This window comes from Crotalus tigris, unplaced genomic scaffold (assembly GCF_016545835.1).
Source record: "Crotalus tigris isolate CLP2741 ecotype Arizona unplaced genomic scaffold, ASM1654583v1 scf7180000021586.92266, whole genome shotgun sequence".
Taxonomy (NCBI): domain Eukaryota; kingdom Metazoa; phylum Chordata; class Lepidosauria; order Squamata; family Viperidae; genus Crotalus; species Crotalus tigris.
In genome coordinates, this window is record NW_024098577.1 from 16,947 (window position 1) to 44,640 (window position 27,694).

General features: G+C 40.4%; 1 protein-coding gene across 1 annotated transcript; it reads left to right on the top strand.

The window, feature by feature from the left end:
* The first annotated feature begins 832 nt into the window (after nucleotides 1–832).
* LOC120296823 (vomeronasal type-2 receptor 26-like) lies at nucleotides 833–25,399 on the top strand. The gene is made up of 7 exons (XM_039318839.1): nucleotides 833–1,207; nucleotides 6,686–6,852; nucleotides 18,903–19,080; nucleotides 20,179–21,030; nucleotides 22,509–22,736; nucleotides 23,111–23,237; nucleotides 24,498–25,399. The coding sequence occupies exons 1-7, from the start codon at nucleotides 833–835 to the stop codon at nucleotides 25,397–25,399; spliced, it is 2,829 nt and encodes a 942-aa protein (XP_039174773.1).
* Nucleotides 25,400–27,694: the final 2,295 nt, after the last annotated feature.

Genomic DNA, 27,694 nt, shown 5'->3' on the forward strand with positions numbered 1-27,694 from the left:
TTTCATTTTGACTACTGGAGGATGAGATTTATTGGTTCTAGGTTTTTTATGACTCCCAACATCAGATACCTAATGAAATGTGTCTGTGTATTTGTGTGTGTGTGTGTGTTTGTGTGTGTGCACGCGCGCACGCGTATGCAACTTTAAATAATGGGCATATCTGGGTTTTTAGCTAAATGTCTGAAGAGAAAAAAAGCAGTCTTCCTTATTTACAAGTAAAGCACTGGGAACAATTTGGGCACTGCCTGAGAAGAAATGTGCCTCTTTGAATACTGAAATTTTCTCACTTTCTCAATTTAGACAAATTCACAATTTATCCACCATTTCTTACAATTTAGAAAAAAGGAGTCATGTAGCTTGTCAACCCTTTCCAAATTTGATTCTCTGGCTGATCCAATTTTAATTGCCCATGACTTCAGATTGATCACTTGATTTTCTATACAGCCAATCCCCAAGTTACGAGCATTCACTTGACGCTTGCTCAAAGTTATGTGATGAGCGCTCTCTAGTGCTTATGAACAACTCCTGAAATTGCAAGTATTGCAGCACCACAGCAGTTATTTGTCCTTACGAGCGACTGGAGAATCTTTGTTTTCTTGGCTGCTCCAGGCCTTTGATATGTTTGCAGAGAATGGAGTCCTAAAATAATGCAAGGTGATGCAAGATGAGTGGAGCGAGGTCTCACACTACTGATCTCGCGTGATCTCATGGTTCTTTAGGCCTCTGTTCTCTGCAACAGAGAAACAAACCAAAGCCAGGGGACACTTCAATGTGCCTCCAGAATCTGGATCAGGGCTCCATAGGACTGGAAAAGGCTCTGCCACCCGGATCTATGGCTGCAGAGCAATTTTGTGCCCCCTCCCCCACAGCCGATCCAGGCTCTGGAGGCCTGGAAAAGACCTCTGCCGCCAGAGTCTATGACTGGAGAGTGATTTTGCAGACCCCCCAGCAGCCCGATCTGGGCTCCAGAGGCCTGGAAAAGACCTCTGCCACCCAGATCTATGGCTGCAGAATGATTTTGTGCCCTTCCCTGAAGCTGATCTGGGGTCCTGAGGCCTTTTCCAAGCCTCTGGAGGTCTTTTCCAAGCCTCTGGAGACCTTTCCCAAGCCTCTGAAGCTCAGATCCATGGCCGCGAAACAATTTTGCAGCACCCCAGTGGCCCAATCCAAACTCCTGAAGCCTTTTCCAAGCCTCTGGAGCCCATATGTATGGCAGTGGAGCGATTGTGTGCCCCCCCCCAGTCCAATGTGAGTTTGGGAGGCCTTTTCTGAGCCTCTGGAGCCCAGATCTATGGTAGTGGAGCGATTTTGGGGCCCTTTGCAGTCCAATCTGGGCTTGGGAGGCCTTTTCCAAGCCTCCTGAACTTGGATCCATGGCCACAGAGCAATTTTGCAGGGGGGGGGCTAGTAGCCTGATCTGGGCTCCGGAGGCCTTTTCAAGCCTCTATAGACCAGATCCATAGCTATGGAGCGATTTTGCGCCCCTCTCCCAGCAGCCCAATTCGGGCTCTGAAAGCCTTTTCCAAGCCACCAGAAACCGAATCCATGGCCACAGAGAGATTCTATGCCCCCCCAGTGGCCCATAGCCTCTGGAGCCCAGATCAGTTTGCTGGGGACCCAAAAATCTCTCTATGGCCATAGATCTCGGCTCCAGAGGTCTTTTCCAAGCATCCGGTGCCTGGATTCATGGCCGTGGAGCAATTTTGCAGCCCCCCCCCCAGCAGCCCAAGCCAGGCTCTGGAGGCCAGGAAAAAAACTCTAAAGACAGGATCTATGGCCATGGAGCAATTTTGTGGTCACCCCACTGCCTGATCCAGGCTCTGTAGTCCTTTTCAGAGCCTCTAGAGTACAGATCTATGGCCAAAGAGAGGAGACTGATCTGAGCCCCAGAGGCCTTTTCCAAGCCTCTGGAGATTGGTTCCATAGCTACAGAGTGATTTTGTGGAGGGGGCAGTAGCCCAATCTGGGCTCCGGAGGCCTTTTCCAACCTCTGGAGGCCCTTTCCAAGGGTCTGGAGCCCATATCCATGGCCACAGAGTGATTTTGTGGGGCCCCAGTGCCCCAATCTAGGCTCTGCAGGCCTTTTCCAAGGCTCTGAAGGCCAGATCTATGGCCCCTGAGAGATTCTGTGGCCCCCCGCAGCCTTTTCCAAGCCTCCAGAGCCTGGATCCATTGCTACAGAGTGATTTTGCAGCCCCCTCTCAGCAGCCCAATCCAGGCTCTGGAGGCCTTTTCCTAGCCTCTGGAGACCGGATCCATGGCCACAGAGAGATTCTGCACCCCCCAGCAGCCTGATCTGGGTTCCGGAGGCCCTTTCCAAGCCTCCAGAGGCCTTTTGCAAGCCTCTGGAGGCCTTTTGCAAGGCTATGGATCCCAGATCCATGGCTGTGGATTGATTTTGCAGCCCCCCCCCCGCAGACTGATCTGGGCTCCGGAGGCCTTTTCCAAGCATCCAGATCCCAGATCGGTCCGCTGGGGCCCAAAAATTGCTCTGCAGCCATAGATCTCAGCTTCGGAGGTCTTTCCCAAGTCTCCAGAGCCCAGATCCATGGCTGCGGAGTGATTTTGAAGCCCCCCAGAAGCCCGATTGGGGCTCCAGAGCCTTTTGTAGGCCTACGGAACCCAGATCGGGCCGCTGGGGGGCCAAAAATCATTCCAAAACCATAGATTCTGTGCCCCCCACAGCCTTTTCCAAACCTACAGAGCCTGGATCCATTGCCACAGAGTGATTTTGCAGCCCCCCAAGCAGCCCAATCAAGGCTACAGTGGCCTTTTCCAAGCCTCTGGAGACCGGATCCATGGCCACAGAGAGATTCTGCACCCCCCAGCAGTCCGATCTGGGTTCCAGAGGCCCTTTCCAAGCCTCTGGAGGCCTTTTTCAAGGCTACGGAGCCCAGATCCATGGCCACAGAGCAATTTTGCAGCCCCTCAGTGGCCTGATCTGGGCTCTGGAGGCCTTTTGTAGGTCTGCGGAACCCAGATTGGACTGCTGGGGGGGCGAAAATTGCTCTGTGGCCATATATCTCAGTTTTGGAGGTCTTTCCTAAGCCTCTGGAGCCCAGATCCATGGCCACAGAGTGATTTTGAAGCCTCCCCAGCAGACCCATTGGGGCTCCAGAGGCCTTTTGTAGGCCTATGGAACCCAGATCGGGCCACTGGGGGACCAAAAAGTGTTCCACAGCCATAGATCTCGGCTCTGAAGGTCTTTTTTAAAAATAATATTTTATTAATTTTCCAATTTTACATTTAAGTATTTAAAAAGCAATGTGGTGACTGGGTTAATCAATAGTTCTATAACATATAAAAATCTTTAATACAAATCTCAAGTTACAACATCAAATATTTCCTCTCTTTTTCCCTTAACATCTACTGTCTCATATTTAAGCTAATACAGTTCTTATTATATCAACTCAGTAAAAACATCATTATTACATTTATCAATAAATTTTTAGTTTATACATATCTTAATTACTTTTTACATTCAAACTTCATAAACAATCCATATCCTGTTATTATTTTTTCCCAATTTTTAATTTCCCATTAATATTCCAATTTAATATTTGATATTTATAATTGTCAGTCTTTAGGTAACCAAAATTTCCCTTATCTCAATTCATGACAGAATCTAATATTCAAAATACACATTTTATCCATTTGGATATAGTCTTGTTCTATTTCCTAAAAGTTATCTAATTCCCACCATATTAAATCAGCTACTTAATATTACAATATCCCCTTTAATGAATCAAAACCATTATATATATTTTTTTCTGGATTAATCAATAAATCAAACATATTCATAATATTTTTTTTTCTTTTAGGTCTAATTTTTAAATATTAAACAGATAAAATCCTTATTTTCAAGTAATTTCCAAATACGTTAAATCTAATGACCAAAATTCCCCTTATTTCAACTCCTCCTTTAATCCTCTAATTAATAATAAATATGTTATTTGAAATAAGGGAGACCATTTAATTGCCATTTTTTTGGAAGGACTATCCCATTATCCCATCACGGCCGCCACAGACACTGGAAGGTGAACTCCGTCTTCTGCGTTCGGTTTTGCTCCGCTGCGGAACCCTGGTATGTAGGGGCAACAAGCAAGGAGAGGACCCCCGCTTGATCACAGGAAGTCCAAAATCTATTTTAGATCTTGGCTCTGGAGCTCTTTTTCAGGCCTCCAGAGCTCAGGTCCATGGCCACAAAGAGATTTTGCACATACACACACACACACACACACACACACACACACACACACACACCCATGGCCGATATGGGCTGGGGAGGCCTTTTCCAAGCCTCTGGAGCCTGGATTCCAAGCCTTCAAGCCCGGAACAATGGCCCCCCAGTGGCCCAATCCAGGCTCTGGAAGTCTGGAAAAGACCTCCAGAGCCCTGATCTATGGTTGCAGAGAAATTCCACACACTCCTGTGGCCCTATCCGGGCTCTGGAGGCCTTTTTCAATCTCTGGAGAACAGATCCATGGCCACGGAATGATTTTGCGGTCCCCTCAACAGCCCAATCTGGGCTCTGGGGGCTTTTTCCAAGCCTCTGGTGTCCAGACTCATGGCAATGGAGTGATTTTGCAACCCCTCAGTGGCCTGATCTGGACTCCAGAGGCTGGGTCGGGATGCGGGGTGGGGTGCAAAATCATTCTGCAGGCATAGATCTCAACTCCAGAGACTTTTCCAGGCCTCAGAGCCAGGATAAGCCATGGAGATGGGGCACAAAATTGTTCCATGGCCATTAATCCAATCTCTGGAGACTTGATCCAGTTCCTCCAGCAGCAGGAACCGTGGCAGAGAGGAGACAGACTTTTTCCAGGTGAGTCCTGCATGGCAGGAAGGGGGGGAGGAAGCATGAGGTGTCTTAGTGGATTGGGGGGGCCTTGGGGGGTGTTCCATCACTAGGCACTCCATGGCCTTCCCCACCCTCAGATACCTCATGTTTACTTCACAAGCTGCATGCATTTTAACAAGCAAGAGAGTGATCTCATTAAAGCAACGAGATTCACTCAATGAGTTTTCGAGTTATGAGTGGAATGGGCAGTTTCCATTACACTCCTACCTCGAGGACTACCTGTACATTGTTTCTGAAAAATATATTGAGCACCTGAAAAATATATTGATAACCTGAAGGTTAAATATATTTAACCTTCCAAATCTTGAGGTTCTCCATCTGAGAGAAGCACACAAAACTTCAGTAGTCAGGAGTCCAAGAGAAGTCTCAACTTAGACAATCATAACCTCAATAGAAATGTAATGTCACTCAGGTCTATGGAGATTCTCTGTCATCCAGATCATAGCTGTCCCAAAGATGCTTTTTCACTTTCTTGCTTTTCTTTAAAGAAATTTTGCTTCTCATCCAAGAAGCTACTTCAGATCTGACTGGATGGTGGGGAATGGAAGGATTTATACTCCTTGCACACAGCTAATCATTTGCATTCTTTAGAGAGTTGTAGAGGCCATCCAGAGGTTTATTTGTGTCATCAGGGTCACCTGAGTGGTGCAAAAGGATGTGGAGCCTTCTTGGAACTATTGAAAGAACTGTGTTGTAGTCTGTAGATAAATGATATCATATCCCTCCCCCTCTGTTGAGAGAGGGAATCCTTCCATTCTCCACCATCCAGTCAGAGCTGAAGAAGCTTTTTGGATGAGAAGCAAAACATCTTCAAAGAAAAACAAGAAAGTCCGGTTGCCTCTGAAAAAGCATCTTTGGGGCAATCTCATTCAAGATTCAGTTTGCAGCAGAGAGAATAAATACCACGTCATATCTTCTTAGGCTTGATTTTAGGTTTTTTATGTCATGCATTCTCTCTTGGGTCACAAGCTACACATGTATTTGAGAAAAAAGTCACCTGAATACCTTTGAGCCAGTCATTCTCTCTTGGCCATAAGAACAAGCATTTTTGGAAGTGTCAAGGAAAATCCATGGACTTGTTCTTGCAAGTACCTCAAGTCACGGTTGAGTCAATCAACCATAACATCAAAACTGACTATAAATTTTCTAAACTGAAGCCATTTAATGATATTTCAAAGACTGATGGCTAGAGAAAAGTAACAAACTCTTGGTGATCTAAAGCCATGGATATTTTGTGACAAATGAAGCTTTTTGGTTTAACATTGTTTCCTCATTGATAAAACCTACTTCAAGGGCAAACCTGACTTCTGTGTCATACGATCACACAAATACAAACCTGACAAATGTGTTCTTTTTCACACAATATATTATTTATTTGGTTTCCTTTGTCTCCTATTGCAATCTGCTTTTTTTGTTGCTGCTATGCAGAAAGCGACAAATCATTTACTCCAACCTTATTATTTTCTCCTGCTATATCAGAAAAGCAAAAGATGTTGTGTGCCGTAACTGACCATGTTTAATTCTATCCTCTGAGCTCTAGGGAATATCAAAGAGCAGAGCAAAATAGGAAGCCAACCAAGACTGACTGATGTTATTAACATTCCATATTCCTAAACATATTCAAATACAAGGCATAAAGAGCAACAGTGTGTAAGTTTGTTTTTCTTATATGCTGTAGTTCTTCACTCAGATTATCCAAGAGAAAGAAGCCAAATGTTAGGTTGTCCTATACTCAGAAGCAATATTAACAATCAACATAGATGTGCAACATACATCTATGATTTCAAATCTTCCTCTTCACACTGTGGGTGATAACTTCTTCAGGTCATGTTCCACGATGCTAAATGCACCATCAACAATCCCACTATTAAATACAAGCCTTACCATTCAGGTGATCTCATCATTGGTGGCATTATTTCTCTGATGTACATGATGTCTAACCTGATCACCTTCAAAAGAATTCCATCTAAAGAACATCTTGATGATCCCATGTATGTACTTGTAATTTAAAGTTATATCAGATCCTAAGTTGGACTGAATAATTAACCTATGTATTTTAGGGAGGGCAAAATGGTTGATATATAACTTTTATCTCCTTTCAGTTATGTTTCATATGCTCAGCAATTCTATTCTATTTCTTACATACTTCATTATTATTGGGTTAACTGCAAAACACTGCATTTCTTCCACTTTAATACATCTTCATAAGCTTGTAGCACTCTACATGTTCCTTTCTGGTTTCCCAATGTTTCTGTCCCAAACATTCATAGCACACCAATTCCAAAATACAACCGTATGCCTGTAACTGATTATATTACACCCTGCACAGAACACACATTTCTGTGAGCTAAACCTAAAGTTGAACATTTATTTCTGAGACAATAGCTGATTTCTCCCAGATTTTTTCTTTATGTGTCACACAGTTATTTTATTAGTTTGATATTCATGATTTATATGGTCTTTCTACAATATTATAAATAAGTGGTACTAGTTCTGGTTTGTAAATTTACAACTACTGTAATATCTGGTGATCAAAATGGATATGCCACTTCCCTGGCATTGTTTAATTACATTGTAATTAATCAACTTAATTTAACTTAATGTAATTAAGTTTATTGATTAAAATGTATTGAAGTAAAAAAGGACTCCTGAGTTTTAGGAATAGTGTGAGAAGCTCTCCCTCCTTGGAAAAATTAAGAGAAATGATGTATACGCCTTTTCTCATAACACATAAAATAGAGAATTTGGAACGATATAAGTAAGAGTTGTAGTGGCACAGTATTTCAGGCTAACTCACTGCTCACTGCCAGGATTTCTATCCTGACCAGCTCAAGAGTGATTGAACCTTCGGGGAGGCATGCCCAATGTTGTTCCCAATCCTGTCCCAACTCCAGTCCTGATCCTAACCCCACTCTGAACCTTAATCCCTATCCTGGTCCTATCCCTTCCCCAACCTTATAAAACTCAATAAAAATCTTTATATATAAAAAAGAGTGACTGAACCTTCCATCCTCCCAAGGTCAGTAAAATAAGAATAGAATAGAATAGAATAGAATAGAATAGAATAGAATAGAATAGAATAGAATAGAATAGAATAGAATAGAATAGAATAGAAGGGACCTTGGAGGTGTTATAGTCCAGCCCTCTGCTCAAACAGGAGAACCTATACTAAATAATAATAATAATAATAATAATAATAATAATAATAATAATAATAATAATCCCCCAGTGAGGCACTACCTTGACGTGGTTGTGGGGCTTGTGTACTCTGAGGAAGATGAGAGCTATGCCAGAGGTTCAACCATACTGGACAGGTCTCATCAGAGGAGTCAGACAAAGAGTGTCTCTCCCATAAAAAATATGGTGAGACGCAAATTTCAGAATGCCATACCGGCTCGGACGTCGCCCGGGTTAACAAGGTCCGCACTAGATATTGGAGTTCCTGGATATCTGGTGAAAAATGGGTTACAGGACTCAGGACTGTTGGCTGAGCAACCAGGGCCAGCAGCTGCAGAACTACTGGAAGAAAAGGTGTTTACCCGTCGCAGATACACAGTGATGGAAAACAAAGAAATAATGATCTGTTACTACAGATCAAGTCCAACAAGAAGAGGATATCTAAAACGAATGCACCAATTCTGGAAAGAACAACATCCAGAATCAGAAATAACAGAACAGAGACTAGCAGATCAACGCCGATTTATAACACGAAATAAAGTATTCACAGAAACAGAATTGGACGAACTGCAAAGGTTTACCCAGGGCAAAGAAATCAAAGCCTTACCAGAAGTAATTCAGAATGTAGAGGCAAACCAGGGGGAGTTGGCAGTGAAAGAATCCAGTAGAGATATACAACTGTTCTCATTTGGAAACCAGGCACCTCTTCCTCAGGAAGAACAAAACCCTCTAACTAAAGAAATAAAAGAATTGAAACAAAGAATAACTGAGCATCTAGAACAGCACAAAAACAACAGAATAAGGCTGCCTGCATTGAAGCTTGTTCCAAAGAAACAGCTAGCACAAGCATTAAAAGATGCAAATACTGCAATAGCAAGTATAAGCACCAATTCACTGCAAGAAACAAACCAACTAATGTACAGCACAGCTGCAGTTATAACAGAATACCTGGGATGTAAAATCAACAAAAAAGAAAAACAAACAAACAGTGCACCACAAAAATGGAAGGTTAGACTAGAAAATAAGATCAGCAAGTTAAGATCACATGCAAGCAAGCTAGAACAGATGAAAGAAAAGAAGCTGAAGAACAAGAAGACCAAAGAATACCTAATCAAGAAATACCACTTAGAAACAAGGAAGATCAAGGAAGCACTGGAAATAATAAAGCAACAAATAACAGCTATAGCCAGGAAAATCAGTAGATATGAAGCTCGAATTGCAAACTATAGGCAGAACCTCCAATTTCAATCCAATCAGAAACGTTTCTACCAATCCATCAATGGAGAAACTGCAAGGAATCAGTCAGTACCTGACAAGGAAGAAACAGTGCAGTTCTGGAAGCAGATATGGGATAACCCAAAGAAATACAACAAGGATGCGGCTTGGTTAAAAGAGGTGGATGCAAATAAAACAGAAGTTGAAATGAAAGAACTAGTAATAACAACAAAAATGGTAGAAAAAAGAGCAAAGAAAATCAAAAATTGGTCAGCACCAGGTGAAGATGAACTGCATGGGTTTTGGTTGAAACATCTAACTGTTATACACCCACTCATTGCCAAGCAATTCAACAATATACTACAAGGAGGAGAAATTGAAAAGTGGCTAACAACTGGGAAAACCTACCTAATAATGAAAAATCCAGCAAAAGGGGCAACACCAGGTAACTACAGGCCAATTACCTGCTTACCAACAACTTTCAAATTACTAACTGGTGTGGTAGCTGATGCAGTACAACAGCATCTAGTTGAAAACAATCTCTTTCCACCTGAGCAGAAAGGAAACCGCCCCAATAGCAGAGGAACAAAAGATCAACTCCTAATAGACAAAATGATCTTGGAAAACTGCAAGAGAAGGAAGACCAACCTGAATGTGGCATGGATTGACTACAAAAAGGCATTTGACTCTCTGCCACATGATTGGATAATCAAGTGCCTAGAAATAACAGGAGTAAGTAGAAACATCAGAAAATTTGTGCAAAATCGATGGCACAATGGAAGACACAGTTGCAGATCAATGGTGAGAAGCTGGGAGAGGTTAATATCAAGAGAGGAATATTTCAAGGAGATTCATTATCACCATTACTATTTGTTATTGCACTGTTTCCTCTGTCAACAATACTGAATAACTCAGGACATGGTTATCAAACATCAAAAACATCTGCTAGACTATCCCATCTCCTTTACATGGATGATCTGAAGCTGTATGGAAAAACGCATCTGAAATAGAATCGCTGCTCAACACTGTCCGTATATATAGCCAAGATATTGTAATGGAGTTTGGCTTGGACAAATGTGCCACACTTACTATCAAACAAGGAAAAATAGTGAAAACTGAAGGAATCAAGATGCCCCACGAAAATAACATTAAGAGTCTGGATGAGGAAGAGTACTACAAATACTTGGGTATCCTTCAAGCTGACAACATCAAGCACACTGAAGTCAAGAAAAAGATTAGAGGTGAATACATCAAGAGAGTGAAGAAGATCTTAAAGTCCAAACTCAATGGAGGAAATACCATAAAGGCAATCAACACCTGGGCAATCCCAGTCATTAGGTACACAGCTGGAATAGTGGACTGGACTCAAGCAGAACTAAAAGCAATGGATAGGCAGACCAGAAAAATAATGACAATGAATCATGCCCTTCATCCACGCAGTGACATTGACAGACTTTATCTACCAAGGCAAATAGGTGGGCGTGGAATGCTACAAGTACATCAGATGGTTGAAGAAGAAAAAATGGCTTTGGAAGAATATCTGAAGAACAATGATGAAGATGCACTGAAATTAGTATATCAGGAAGGCTTACTAACTACTGGAGAGACCAAACTGGCCTACAAGAAAGACCAAATGAAGAACAAAATAGAGGCATGGGAAGACAAAGCACTACATGGCCAATACATTAAAAAAATAGCTGGGAAAGCAGATAATAATAAAACCTGGCAATGGCTAAGAGCAGGAAAATTGAAGAAAGAAACCGAAGGATTAATTCTGGCTGCACAAGACCAAGCTTTAAGGACAAATGCATACAAAGTCAAAATTGAGAAGACAGCAACAGACAGTAAGTGCCGCCTATGCAAAGAAGCTGAAGAAACAGTGGACCACTTGGTAAGCTGTTGCAAGAAGATTGCACAGACTGATTACAAGCAGCGGCATGACAAAGTAGCAACAATGGTGCATTGGAAGATCTGCAAAAAATATCATTTGCCTGTAAGCAAAAACTGGTGGGATCATAAAATAGAGAAAGTCATAGAAAATGATAAAATTAAACTGCTCTGGGACTTCAGAATTCAAACAGACAAGCACCTGCAACATAACACCCCAGACTTAACAATTGTCGATAAGAAAGACAAAAAAGTCTGGATAGTGGACGTGGCAGTGCCTGGAGACAGCAGAATAGAAGAGAAAGAACTGGAGAAGATAACAAAATACAAAGACCTACAAATAGAAATAGAAAGACTGTGGCAAAAGCAAGCAAGGGTAGTACCAATAGTCATAGGCTCCTTGGGCGCAATCCCAAAACAACTGGAGCACCACTTGAACACCATTGGCATTGACAAATTTGCTATTAGTCAATTGCAAAAGGCGGCCTTATTAGGAACTGCTTCCATCCTGCGACGATACCTATAATACCATCAAACATCTACTTCTGCCTATCCCAGGTCCTGGGTAAGGACTCGATAGGTAGACAAAATGCCAAATCCAGTCTGAACATCTGGCTGACTGTGCGATGATTGATAATAATAATAATAATAATAATAATAATAAACAAACAAACTTGGGAGATATCTTAGAGATCATCTAGTCCAAGGCCTTGCTCAGGAAGGAAATCCTATACCATTCAGAGAAATGGCTGTCCAGTCTCTTCTTAAAAACCTCCAGTGTTGGAGCATTCACAGCTTCTGGAAGCAGGTTGTTCCACTGATTAATTGTTCTAACTGTCAGGAAATTTCTCATTAGTTCTAAGTTCCTTCTCTCCTTGATTAATTTCCATCCATTGCTTCTTGTCCTTCCTTCAGGTGCTTTGGAGAATATCTTGACTCCCTCTTCTTTGTGGCAGCCACTGAGATATTGGAACACTGCCATCATGTCACCTTTTGTCCTCTCTTCATTAAACTAGACATACCCAATTCCAGCAACTCTTCCTTATATGTTTTACCCTCCAGTCCCTTAATGATCTTTGTTGCTCTTCTCTGTACTCTTTCTAAAGTATCAACATCATTTTTGTAGCGTGGTGACCAAAACAACCATAGTGGTCCTTGCTTTCATAGTGACCAAGCCAGGCTCCAAAATCATGAAATGGGTGGGGAAAAAGCTGGCCACCACTATTGTCCTGTCTTGCTCCCTAGTACAAGTCACAATTTGTAGCGTGTGGTTGGTAATTTATCCCCCATTCCCAGATTCAGACATGCATTCCATGATTGAAAAAAATGTACTGGAATGTAATGAAGGCTCAGACATCATGTTTATATTGTCCTTGGCTTTATGGGTTCTTGGCAGCCATCAGCTTCATAGTGACCTTCCTAGCTAGGAAATTACCTGATAGCTTTAATGAAGCCAAATTTATCACCTTCAATATGTTTCTCTTTTGTAATTTATTCCTACCTATCTGAGCACCAAGGGAAATTACACTGTGGCTGTGGAGATCTTCTCCATTTTGGCTTCTGCAGATGGATTATTCAGTTTCATCTTTTCTCCCAAATGCTATATTATTGTTCTGAGGCCAAATCTGAACAGAAATGGAAAGCTGATAAAGAAAGAAATCTGAATTCCTGTTTTATTTATTTAGTAACCTTCTGTCTCTAGTTCAAACTTCATTCTGCTTTTTATTTGGTAAAGTTAGTTCTCAATCGATCCTTCTACCCCAAATGATCATCATCAACATATACACTCTGTCACTGTGTAAGAAATTTTATGAACTGGAATAGCCATAGCAACAAACCAGCCAATGAGAACTGTTTTTGGTTAAGACACAGTATTGTCTGTGTGAGGCATGTGATCTACCTTAGGTCTGGACATGTCTTTTTCTGATCTCCAAGTTAAGAGTTGTTGATGTTCCCCAGAACTGAATGAAACTATATGTATTATGTTTATATTATAAACTATGTCTCCTGCTCATCTTGAATGTGTGCTTATTTTGAGGGCTTATTTTTGTGCTGGAAAGCTGTAAAACTCTAACATACTCCATAAAAAGACAACCTCATTCTTTATCTCAGAGACAGAACATTTTCTTTTTAAAAAAGCAGGAAGAGTCATATATATATTTTCCTTGAGTTATTTGAACTTGATGTCAAATATTCAGTGTCAAAAATTGTTATATCATGTAGAAAAGATCAGTCTTCAGAAAAATCTAATTTCTAGTCCAAACTCGCTGAAACTGAGTTTTTGTATTTGAATTCCAGATTGAAAAAAGTTAGAAAATTTCCTGCTACTCTTTCTAGATTTCCTGTAAATTCCTCAAATGTTTTGGCCAGTTTATATAAATATATACATACATAGTGACCATATGGCCAGCAACAATCACAGGTTCAACCTTGCCAGGGCAGAGGCCATCGCACAAGGGTGGCCGGTTACTGAAGGAGGCTTGGGTGTTGGATGAACATTCAATTAATCACCACATAGAGTTACTGCCTGCTTATCAGGTACTAAGAAAGTGGGAACAACAACGCAACAATCCACAACGAGTGCAACAGGTTCAGCCTATGCAATACCAGAACTCATGTAACAGCAAAGAAATACGACTGGCAAAGGGGAGAAATCCCCAGTACGATTCATACAGGAGTCAATGATGGGAAGCGGAGAGCCACACTCACAACAAGGGATGGCCACAAGACAGGATGCACTGGGGGATCATCCTATAGCAAAGTGTACCCAGATACGTTTGAAGTGGGCAAAGAGAGTGGCAATAAGAGAAGCGGTGATCCCTGAACTTACAAATATATAGACGGATGCAAGATTATTAGAAGTAATACGGTCAACTAGGGCGGGCAGACCGGTGATGCATTCTATGAGCAGAGCACTTAAACTGCCAGTCTTATGAGCAGGCTTTCAAACCTCTGGCATTCCACTCTGATGATGTTGGCAGTTAGCCAATGAAAGCTAAGTTTATCAAACAGTTGTTTTTATTTATCCCAGTGTTCGACTACTTTTCTCAACATGAATATACCCGGGATTCGCATTTTTAGTATAATTAGAGACAATTATGAGCGAGCAGTTTTGCTCCAAGCCAGGAAGTGGGAAAGACTTGCAGAGCAGATGACGATCAACTATCGTAAGTTAGCCTTTTTGCATGACTGCATCCGAGGAGAATTGCCTCCCAAGTCGCTGCAAAGGAAACCATTAGTGGATTCTATGGAGGGCCAGGCAACAGTCCAACAGTTTCAGCGCTGGACAATGCGTGCTCTAGTTAACGACCATCATAGACATATTGGAGTCCTATTGACAGGAGCCCGAAGATGCCACGAGTATTGTCGCCATGTATTAACATGCCAACACTATCAATCCCTCAACCACCATATACACCATGCCTCAGTGAGGGCAAGCCAACACAAAGCTGAGGTATTCTGATGCAAGATGCAGATCTTGAGAGCATTGGATAACTGCAGCCACACTAATAAACTAGTCCACAATTTGTCATCAAAAACCCTGACTTATGGACAGACTAGACTACTGCAAAGTGACACGGGTCACAATTTAATGGATGCACGGTCCATCGATTTTGTTGCAGCCTTAGAACCTACTATTCAGCGGATCAGAGCTAACAATGAAGCCAAGAACTCCATTAGACAATGTGTCACAGGGCTACTTATGGGCCATAGACAATGCCATGTCCTATCCATCACGGAGAAGGAAGCCTTGGAACAACTGCGAGATGACAGTACCATCGTCATCTTGCCGGCTGACAAGGGCAGGGCAACTGTCATCATGGATAAGCCAGAATACATCCGTAAAACTCATGAATTGCTAAATGATACCAGCGCCTACTGTATAATCATGAAAGATCCGATGACCACTCTTAAAAACCAGCTGAACAAATTAGCAGAGAAATTTAAAAAACAGGGCAAAATCAGTGACAATGTCTTAAAGCTAATATGCCCTAGAGATTCAGCCACAGCCAGGTTTTATGGGCTTCCAAAAATCCATAAAGAAGGGGTCCCATTGCGACCAATTGTGTCGTTTAGGGACACACTGATTTTGGGTTTGGCCAAATGGCTAAGCGAACAGATTGGATATTTGGTGGAGAACAGTGAAACCACAGTGAAATCATCAGAAGAGTTCCTGAGCAGGATAAAATCGTTAAGAGTGGAGGAGGATGAGGTCTTAGTATCTTTTGATGTAACCTCACTCTTTACCTCGATTCCGCAAGACCTACTATTGCAGTAATAAGGAGCTGCCTGCGAAAAGAGGAAGGGCGACATCAGGACTCACTCTGCACCGAGGATCTCATCCAACTCATGAACCTGTGCCTTAAAACATATTTTACATTCCAGGGCACCATCTACGAGCAGGTGAAAGGCACGCCAATGGGATCCCCAATTTTGTGAGTCATTGTGGTGGTCCTGCAACAGCTCGAAGCTGAAGTGATGTCCGTGCATCGCCCCAAATTTTGGGTTTGATACGTGGATGACACTTTTGCTGTCATCAAAAAGCAAGATAGCGCCAAGTTCCTGAGAGATTTAAATTCAGTTTACCCAGACATTCGCTTTACAGCGGAGGAAGAGATCAATGGCACACTTGCATTTTTAGATGTCCTAGTCAGCCGTCAGCCTGACGGCACTCTCCACACAACTGTCCACTGAAAACCAACGCATGCAGACAGAATTTTACACTACAGGAGTAATCATCCCATGTCACACAAAATAGGCTGTATCAAAATGCTATTTAAGGGTGTGAAAACTCATTGCAACATGGATAGGGAAAAAGTGGAGGAGAGGAATCATCTATACCGTGTTTGCAGACAAAATGGCTATCCAATTGATTTCATCAGATGGTACAGCAGACCATATGAGCCTCGCAGAATGCAACACACAGGCACTATGACATGGACAACTCTGCCATACATCAATGGGGTATCAGAGGCGATGGCACGGATATTGGCGCCATATAACATTAGTATTGCCCATAAACCAAATCAAAGCCTTTGTGCCAAAATAATGTGCCCAAAAGATCCACTCCCCTATGAAGAAAGATCTTCAAGGATATATAGAGTGAAATGTAAGGATTGTCACTACAATTACATTGGGAGACGACCAAACGTCTTAGAACTAGAATCCATGAAAACAAGCTGGCCATTAAACGACATGAGCAACGCTCGCAGGTGTGGGTCCATATGGCCAGCAACAATCATATGGCCTTTTTATAGGGCTTGAAACCCGGACAGAGTGAACCAATAAGAGTTCTTCTTCCTTCGTGCCTTGTGCATGTGCGCAAGGCTGGCGTCGCTCTGTCTGGTCCCGGGCAGCTTTTAGAATCAATGGGACCATTTGCAACAATTCTGGGCCTGCTGAGTTTCCTCATCAGGCTCAGGACACAACACTATCAATAACCAGGAGTCCAAAAGAAATCTCAACTCAGAGTCTCACAGATCCTGAAAGGGGGATCAGATTACCCCAGGGTTAAAATTGCAACAAAGAGAGTAATCAGCCAACCAAGCCTTCTGTTCTTTAATCTTACATTTAACATTACATTTCATATTATCCAGTTTCTCATAGCCTCAGGCCCTGGGTCACAACCAAATGACAAATAAATATGTGTTTGACATAAACACCACCTGCATAGGTTTGAGCCAGTCATTTCTTCCTGGCCCTAAGAAGAACAAAATAGCAAACCATTTCTGAAAACATCAAGAAAAATTCATGGGATTGCTCTTGTAAGCACCACAAGTCAAGACTGATTAATCAACCATAACAAATAATACTGACCATAACATTTTGTAAAATGAACCCATTTTATTATATTTAGGGGATTGTTGGACAGAGAAGAATAATGAACTCTTGGTGATGTAAAGCCATGGATGTTTTCTGACATGCTTTCTGATGGAGCTTTTTGACTTAACATATTATTTTCTAATTATGGAAGCTTATTACAAGTGCAAAACTGATTTTTTTTTGTCATGCCAGTGTACCACTAAAAATCTGTAAAAACAAATATCATTTTCATTCTTAATATTATTTATTTACTTTTCTGGATATTATCTGCTTTAATTGGAACCTGTTTTTCTCTTGCTGCTCCACAGAAAGCTACATACAATTTACACTGAGGTGAGAACAATTATTTTCCTCTGCAAGTTCAAAAGTGTATGAGATGTTGTGCCCCCATAATTGACCATGTTTAATTCTACTCCTTGGGAGTAGGCTCTTGGGAGTTCCAAGGAGCAGAGGAAAACAGTAACCCAACTAAGAATGCCTGATGTTTTTTATATGCCTTGTTTTTGATTGTATTCAAATATGAGGTTTGATGAGCAATGCTGTTTGTGCCTGTTTTTCCAATGCATTTCTGCATTCATATCATCTAAGATAAATAGCAAATTTGTTGGATGTCCTGTATTCAAAAGCCACATAAATGATCATTTGGGCAAAGCACATCTCTGATTTGCTATGCTACCCTTCATGCTGTTTCACTTCTCATCCAATAAACTTCATAGATTCTGGCAGGTTGGTAGGGATACAGAAGGCTTTCCATCTCTCCTTTCATCTGCCCCACCATCCTGTCAGAACTGATGAAGCTTTTTGGATGAGAAGCAAAATGTCTTCAAGGAAAAAGAAAGGAAGAAAGTCCAGTTGCCTTTTGAGAAAGCATCTCTGAGAGAGGCAGGATCCTTTTCAACTCATGGAAAGCATTAACACAGAAACACAACAGTTTGCCTTTTACTTAAAATATAGAAAAAATGTTGCATTTTCCACTACATTTTCCCTTGATAATTTTGCAGTCGAACTCATCTATGTAATTATTTTTCTCTTATCAAATACCCATGACATCACCCTCCTTCCCTCCCTCCCTCCCTCCCGACCTCCCTCTTTCTTTCTTTCTTTCTTTCTTTCTTTCTTTCTTTCTTTCTTTCTTTCTTTCTTTCTTTGTTTCTTTGTCTGTCTTTCTTTCTTTCTTCCTTCCTTCCTTTCTTTCCTTCCTTTCTTCCCTCTTCCCTCCCTCCCTCTCTCCCTTCCCCCCTCCCTCCCTCCCTCCTTTCCTCCTTCCTTCCTTCGTTAGGAGCGGAATATGTTTCATTTCTAGATTTTGGACACTGACACTTTCAACACGGTTCGATATAGAGTACTTCATCTTTCAAAATGAGATAAAAATAAAGAGGTAGAAATCTGTCCTAAACCAGCATGATATACTAGTTCCTGCATAGCATATCCACAAACCATCAGCTTTTTCCGTAGTCAAATCCTCTTGACAACAAAGAGAGGAAATCTTAGGAGCTGGATATTCATTCCCCCACTCCATGTTTTAGATATTGCCATTTCTAACATGGTTCAATTTATAACATTAAACCTTTCAAAATGAGGTGGAAATATGGAATTATAAAATACTATAAAGAGGTTATCTTCCAAATATCTAATTCTGCATTGAAATTATGAAATAGTGAGAAGAGATCCAATCTACAACTCCAAGGTCCCTTCCAACTCTGTTATTCTGTTAAGGATTTTCTATACACTATTTTTCTTTGAGGTGGAAACTTATACTTTATTTTTAAATCTTCTCTGTGTTGAAATGCAAATATTGTGACAGAGGCATTACTCTCCCTTAAAGTATGTTTCTACAGACGTATCAGCATATCTTGTCCTTAATCTTTGCTGTAATGGAGATCAACAAAAATCCTCAGATCTTGCCAAACATCACTCTGGGCTTTGGGATATTTAACAGCTATTTCATGGCAACATGGACCTACCTTGCTTCTATGGAGCTTCTTTCTTCACATGACAAATTTGTTCCCAACTATAAATGCAGCATCCATCAAAATTCAGTTTGTGTTATTGCTGGACCCAACTCTCATATCTCTCAGGTTATGGCTGACATCCTGAGCATATATAAGATTCCACAGGTAAGACCTGCTCAAGAAAAAATATAACTCCTATTGATATTTGATCTCCTCTTTAATGACATTTTGGGGGAGGAAGGTTGTAAGAAGTGGCAATTAGAAGATAACTAAAATCTGCCTGGACAACACTTACATGTATTCAGTCCTAATTTACTGAAAAGTTTGCAAGAGTTTCAGAAAAAAAACCCATATTGTATCTATGTAAAAAAAAAGGAAACGAGAAGAAACCTCTTAGCATTTAGAGAATTTTCTTTCAATTTGAAATATTTCCTAGAGAACTCTTAAGCCATGATATACTCTGCCTTATGGAATTATGGGGGTTCTATCACTGGAGATTTTCAAGAAAAGCCAGTAAGATTACCTGTCAGGGATAGTATGAGGATTTCTGCTGAAAAGATGGCCAAGTTTCCTTCTAATGCTATGCTCTATGTCTCCACAAATGAAAGTTTATCATATCCAGTTGATACTCATCCCTCATAATAATGATACTTGTTATCAAATTTCTATTCTTGAACTTGTACTTTTAGAAGAACGTTATCTTTTTAATATGATGAGTTTCTTGGCATTATTACAAAATCTGTGGCTGTGCAGTATCATTTACGTCACAGAACTTAAAGAAAGACCCTTGTTGAATATGAGAAACCCATGAAAATCAGTAAGAGTTAGTCAGGCTTATCACTGAAAAATTATAAAAAATATTAAAATGGTATGTGCAAGTGATCTCAGAAGTCAAAAGGAAGAACCACAAAAAAGACAAACATTATGTAAAAGGTATCTCAGCCCATAGAAAGAAAAGGGGTGTGGAAAACATTTCACAAAGACTTTCCCTACTTTCTAAGAAGGTAAAGGGAGAGGAGAGGAACGTTACTTACAGACCTGTAAGATTGATATTCACCCTTCAATGTACTCTCGAGAAGAAGCAGAACAATGAATATCCCTTCTAAAAGTCTTCCTATGGCTCCTCTTCTCCTGTAGACTGAGATAACATTTGCATATGAGCTGTCTAGTCTACATCACTTACTTCTGTCTCCCAAGATTGCTCTCATATCATTACCAATTTGTATGAATACATTCTCTTTTCTGTTTCCTTTTTATCCTTAGCTCACATATGGCTCTGCTCCAGTGATCAACAATATGATTCAAACAGCTTTTTATCATCAAATGTTCCCAAATGAACAACTTCAAATTATGGGGATCCTCCAGCTGCTGCTGTATTTTAAGTGGTCCTGGATTGGGCTTATTTGTCAAGAAAATGAGATTGGTCAAAGATTTCTGCGAGAAGTGCTTTCCATGTTTTCTGAAAAGGGAATCTGCTTTGATTATACTGAAGAGATTCTGCTAGAAGCTTTTTCAAGTGATTTGGGAGAAAAAAATGATAATTGTCTTCAAATGTACAATGTCATTATGACAAGTATTTCTAGTGTTGTGATTGTATATTGTGAAAACCAGGTTATGGTTCTTTTCAGAATGATCTCTGTTTCAGAATATTTTGACACAACAGTAGAGAGAAAAGACAAAGTTTGGATTTTTTCAGCCCAGATGGAATATACTTCAGTTCCATTTCAAAGAGACAGTAGTATAGACTTCATCCATGGTGCTCTTTCTTTCTCAGTTTCTTCAAAAAAAATATTAGGATTCAAATCATGTGCTCAGATGACAAATGGTGTTCCAGAAAAGGAAGACAGTCTTTCAGGGGTCTTTTGGGAGCAAATATTTGGATGTTCCTTCTCAAATTCAACTTTGAAGCCAGAGAAAAGATGTACTGGGGAAGAGAAGCTGGAGACAATTTCAGATTCTGTTTTTGAACTGAGCATGACTGGGCAAAGCTACAGTATCTACAATGCAGTCTATGCTGTGGCACATGCTCTCCAAGCCATGATTACATCCCACTCCAAACACAGAGCCATAGATACTAGAGGGAAACAGAAGCTTTTTCATCATGAGGTGTGGCAAGTAAGCTCTTACATTTGTTGCTCTAGCAGATTATTTTGCTTCCATATCTACAAATGCTCATGATGAATGCTGAAACTTATTTAAATATAAGAGATGGATCAGAATGTCCATACCCCTTCCTACACCAAATGGATGATTTTCCCACATTGTTTCTTTATGTTCCAGATATTTGGATTAATGTTTATCATATTTTATGTAGACTTTCTATATTGTTAATATTTTATATTCTTAATATAAAATATTAAGAATATATTCTTAATTTAGAATAACAAATTACTTTGATCAGTTAATTAAAGTATTTTTGCAAACAAGAAATGGTACCAGTTCTGATCTGCAACAATGTTAATCATCTGATGATCAAACTGAATGTGCAACTATTGTGTCACCTCCTCCATGTCATTTGTTAATTAAACTGTAAAGTAAAAGCCCTAAAAGGAAATATTTTCCATGAAGTTTTCCCACTAGTGATATTGCTAATATTTCTTGGTGATGGGATGGTAGGAGAAGCTCTTTTTCCCCTGGAGAAATATATATTCACTTTTTCTTTGAACACATATAGTGGAGAATTTGGTGCTTTAAAGATGGTTGCATAATTATGACAGAGAATGCTGGTGGCTTTAGGCACTGAGAATGAACATTACAACAATGAGGACATGATGATGATGATGAAGAAGAAGCTAGAAGAAGTTGATGTGGTTGCCAAATGATACTAATAAAACGTGGTGGTGGCATCTACTTTTAGGAGATAGCCATGAAAAGAGGGCTGTTAGACTATTTTGATGACTAATCTGGATAGGTTCATGGGACTGACAAATTACTATTACCACCACTACTACTATTATTATAAATAGATAGCACAACAATATCTTCAGAAATAAAGGAACCTTAGAATTGGAAGTGCACAATCTGTCAGATTTGAATAGCATGGTTTTCTATGATACGATCTAATTAAGGTTAATACAGATTTTAAAAATCACTGTATTAAAATTGTCATACTGAAAATGTGAAACAGGATTCCAGACTGTGTCTGAAAATGCCTTTATATACCTCAAAAGAAGCATTTATAAGAAAAAAAAGCAGCATCCACTTTCTCTCTCAACATATAGCACAGAATCTTGAAAGCTTTGTGCTTTAAAGAAGGATACATAACTATGACAGTGAAGAATACATCAGATGTGATGGCCTTAGGCACCGAGAATAAAAATGACAACACAGGGAGAAGACAATGATAAGGAAGGAGATAGAAGGAGGAGGAGGAGGAGGAAATGCCGTTGGAAATAGTGGCAGGTGTAAAAATGTTAGGCACCCTTATAGTTGCTCTATCCCTTTTCATGACTGTTCTGGATGCTGTTAATGAAAGTGACAAATTAATCCTATTTTAAGTAAGGAGCAAACAATTTCTTTTAAAATCATATTGCTGTATGTTTTTTGCCATTCTTCCATATCTTTATTAATTACTGTTGTGTTCTTCTCTTGAGCTTCATCACTATCTGAGAAAAGTCTCATTTAACAACAATGCTGGAGAAAACATTTTCTTTGACCAGAATGGGAAGGTTGCAACTGGCTTTGACATTGTCAACTGGGTCATTTTCTCAAATCAATCCTTTCTTAGGATGAAAGTTGGAAAAGTAAATCCATCATCTCAACTAGAAAATTCTTTCTCTCTGTCAGCAGATAAAATTGTTTGGCCCAATCTTTTTAACCAGGTATCTATTATTAATTTTTCAAGGGATGGTTCAGTACTCATGCATCTTTGAACAGCTGCGCAAATTAATGAATCAAGCACAAGCAAAACTATATTCTTGAAAAGGAATTTGTAGAAGAAAAACTAACTCTCAATGTATCTCTGCCTATCAAATATTAGGCCTTATATTTGAGATCTATCACATGAATAAGAGATTTTTCATTTATATGACTCATTATGCCAGGACGATATTTTAAAGAATAAGATAAACCTTGCATGTTAGCATAGAATTTCATAACTCTGATTAAAAAAGAAAGAAAATATACGTCAAAGTTGATAGTTTCTAGAGTGAAATTGTTTAAATTCTAAATGCATTCCACTTTCATTTATCAATAGAAAAAACCTCTTTCTTTGTGTAATGCTCATTGCTCCTTTGGTTACAGCAAAGTCAAAATAGAAGGGAAGCCATTTTGCTGTTACAAATGCCTTCGGTGCCCCAAGGGGAAAATTGCCAACCAGACAGGTAAGAGATGCCATGCAAGGAGTTTTGTAATGGAATTTGGCAATGCCCTTGGGGAAAGAGTGGAAGAGATGCTGCCCCCAGTGATTTAAAAGACAGAAAACCTAAAAAGGATCTGCCTTAATGGACGAGTTGAAAGTGGCAGAAAAAAGTTTTGTACTTTTGGACTTGCATCATTTTTTTAACATAGTCTTGTTACAATGTAGAATTAGCTCACCTAGTTGTTTTTTTCTGTTTGGTTTATCGGGCAGGGTCGATAAAATTTGATATCTATCTATCTAGCTAGCTATCTATCTATCTATCTATCTATCTATCTATCTATCTATCTATCTATCATCTATCTCTCAGGTCACTATGTATAATTTGGCAAATGCCATGATTTTACATCATTAATCACAAGCAGTTCGAAGATATGTTACTTGGGCCATAGAATCCCCAAGAAAGCTTTCAAGGATCTCATTGAGAATTATTCTTGGTAACAATAGAGCATAAAAACTACATTCAGCTGGTTGACAAACTTCTTACAGTACACAACACCACAAAGTGCAACATGTCACTGAAGATTCATATTCTACATTCACACTCCAACTTCTTTACCAAAAATGGACATTACCACAATGGAAAAACAGTATTAGGGCTACTGAAATCCAATAATATTGGTTGATGATTTTGGGACACTGCAGTGAGATGCACTGGACAATGAGTATAAATAAAAATCTGCAGCAAAAGAGCTGCCTCTGTTAAATTAATGCAACATGTGCAAACTTTATGGAATTAAATACATTATAGTCATTAAAAGCTAATTTCACATTTCTCAAGATTCCTACATCATATACTCATCCTGAAATTATATTTGTGTTTTTTGAAGGGGTCTATGATAATCACCAAATTCCACCAAATTCATCAAAAGCAAAACTTTTGAAAAAATGTTCTTTAATATTCTTATAAACATTGTTGCTATATTGTACTATCACGGTGTGTTTTCCCTAAAGCAATAGAGTAAATTTAAGGCACAATCCCATTTCAAATATATAAATAGAATGAAATTATATCTGAAGGAGTAATCTGCTTTCAAAGGATCTGTTCTCAGACAAATTGGATTTAAAGATTTTCTTGCTTATAACTTTCTAGATAAGTTAAATTTCAAATTGTCAGCTTTTGTGATGACTACCTGGAAATTCCAAGCATTCAAATATTATATTTCTGAAATTTGGGGATGGCTCATCTAACTTTGAATGCTTGACAACTCTATTTCTCTTCCAGATTTAGATGACTGTATCCCATGTCCTAAAGAAAGCTATCCTAACAAGAACCAGGATCTGTGCATTCAAAAACATACAACCTTCTTGTCTTACAAAGAACCCTTAGGAATCACCTTGACTAGTGCTGCTTTCTTTTTTTCTTTCATCTCAGCTGTGGTACTGGGGATCTTCATTAAAAATCAGGACACTCCAATTGTAAAAGCCAATAACCAGAACCTCACCTATACTCTTCTCATTGCTCTCTTCCTCTCTTTCCTTTGCACTTTGCTTTTCTTTGGACAACCTAATCAAGTAAAATGTCTCCTGAGACAAACTTCTTTTGGCATCATATTCTCTATAGCCCTTTCTTGTATATTGGGCAAAACAACCATAGTGGTCCTTGCTTTCATGGTCACCAAGCCAGGCTCCAAAATGAGGAAATGGGTCGGGAAAAGGCTGGCCAGCACTATTGTCCTGTCTTGCTCCCTGATACAAGTCATTATTTGTAGTGTGTGGCTGGCAATTTCTCCCCCATTCCCAGATTCAGACATGCATTCTATGGTTGAAGAAATTATCCTGGAATGTAATGAAGGTTCAGCCATCATGTTTTACACTGTCCTTGGCTATATGGGGTTCTTGGCAGCCATCAGCTTCACGGTAGCCTTCCTAGCCAGGAAGTTACCTGATAGCTTTAATGAAGCTAAATTTATCACCTTCAGTATGTTGGTCTTTTGTAGTGTCTGGATTTCCTTTGTTCCCACCTATCTGAGCAGCAAGGGAAAATACATGGTAGCTGTGGAGGTCTTCTCAATTTTGACATCTGCAGTTGGATTACTGGGCTGCATCTTTTTCCCCAAATGCTATGTTATTGTTCTGAGGCCTGATTTGAACAGAAAGGAGCAGCTAATAAAGAAACAAATGTGATATCTTTTTGTTTATATTTATTTACTAAGCTTATTACTCCAGTTCCAAATGGAGCTTCTTTCTGTTTGTTAAATTTGTTCAGAATTGGTCCTTTTTTTCTCAAAGTAATGAAGAACAATATATGCACTTTTCGCATCATCTTCTCTGTTGCCCTTTCTTGCTTTTGGGGAAAAACAACCATAGTGGTTCTTGCTTTCATGGCCACCAAGCCAGGTTCCAAAACCAGAAAATGGATTGGGAAATGGCTGGCTTAAATTATTCTCCTGTCTTGCTCCCTGGTTCAAGTCACAGTTTGTAGTGTGTGGCTGGAACTTCTCCCCCATTCCCAGATTCTGACATCCATGCAATGTCTGAAGAAACTGTCCTCGAATGTAATGAAGGTTCAGCCATCATGTTTTATACTGCCCTTGGTTTTCTGGGATTCTTGACTGCTATTAGCTTCATGATGGCTTTCCTTACTAGGATGCTACCTGATAGTTTTAATGAAGTGAAATTTATCACTTTCAGCATGCTGGTCTTTTGTAGTGTCTGGATGTCATTTGTTCCAATCTATCTGAGTACCAAGGGGAAGTACATGGTAGCTGTAGAAATCTTCTCCATTTTGGCTTCTGTAGCAGGATTACTGGGCTGCATCTTTTCCCCCAAATGCTACATTATTGTTCTGAGGCCCGAATTAAACAAAAAGGACCAACTAACTAAGAAACAAAAGTAAACATTTTTCTCTGCATTTTATAAAGTGCTGCATTTGCTTCTTTATAGAGTTGTGAGGCTAAAGACAGGCAGAATACCTGCATGGTTAGAAATTATGCATAATTAAAAACTTAGAAATATGGATTTTGCAGAAATGGAAGCTCTCTTGAAAAATATAATCTGTATATTACCTATTAAGAACTTGTGCAAATAAATAATAGAGAGAGAAAAGAAAGGAAAGCACGGTCAGTTAATTCATACATAATGTATGGTAAACTATTTCCTGAATTTTGATGGAAATGTGAAATTTTGAAGAACCAGAATGTCATTGTTTGTTTATTTGTTTTAAAAAAGAGAATGCATTATATTTCTCAATGCTGATCTCTGAAAACCCCATGAAGTCTAGCCACATGGAGATTTTAATTGTTAGGAATGAGAAGTAATAGTATCTGAGGATAAAAATTGGGCCTCCATATATTGTTTTTCAAGATAGATTATATTTATTCCCAAAATATATTTTATAGCACTGGTATCTGATGTATAGTTCATTGTGCTAAACAATTGGATTCCTGCTGCTTAGCAGAAAAATTGGGAGCATCATATGAAAAAAATATCCTTAACAGAACAGAATAACAGAGTTGGAAGGGACCTCTTCTAGTCCAACCCCCTGGTCAGAGACAGGAGTCCCTATACATACCAGACAAATGGCTTCTCGTCTCTTCTTAAAAACCTACAAACCAAAATCCACTTGTTTGTAGTCATACTGAAGAATATAACAACTTTTGAAAAAGTATTCTCCCGCCCTATCTCCTAGATCAGTGGTTCTCAACCTTTTTATAGCCGCGACCCTGGTCATAAGTCGAGGACTACTGGCCCGGGAGCTCTGCACATGCGTGGTGCCGCCCCCTGTGCCGGCTGAGGCATAGCCGGCAAGGGCGGCGGCAGGCAGGCCCGGGCCCTCCTGGGCGGCCGCGGCAGGCAGGGCAACCACTGGCTGGGCCACCAGCTGGCCCAGCCCAAGGCAGGCAGGCCCAGATGCTCCTGGGTGCCGCGGCAGCGGCAGCGCAGGGCGACCACTGGCTGGGCCGCTGGCTGGCCCAGCCCAAGGCAGGTAAGGCACCTGCCAGGCCCCACGCATGCCAGCAACCCTCCCTGTGCCCGCTGCTGCCCTGCTAGGCTTACTTTGGCCACCACCCGTTCAGGGAACCGGCAGGCAGGCCCAGGCACTCCCAGGCAGCCACGGCAGCAGCGGTGCAGGGCGACCACCAGCTGGGCCACCAGCTGGCCCAGCCCAAGGCAGGTAAGGCACCTGCTGGGCCCCACGTGCACCAGCAACCCTCCCTGCGCCCACCGGCCTCCCAACTCCCACCCCCAGCCCTCTTTTACTTACTTTTTAGTTGCTCAGCAGGGAGGGAAGCTCTGCAGACTGTTCCCCTTTTGCAGACTGGGGCTTTTGGCGGGCTCAGCAGGGCAGAGACAGCCCTGGACAATTCCTATTGGCTTTTGAAAACCAATAGAATTAGACTCTGTTCAAGAGAGTCTATTCTATTGGCTTTCAAAAGCCAATAGAATAAGAGGGAGTAGCAGAGCTAAGGAAAAGGGGGG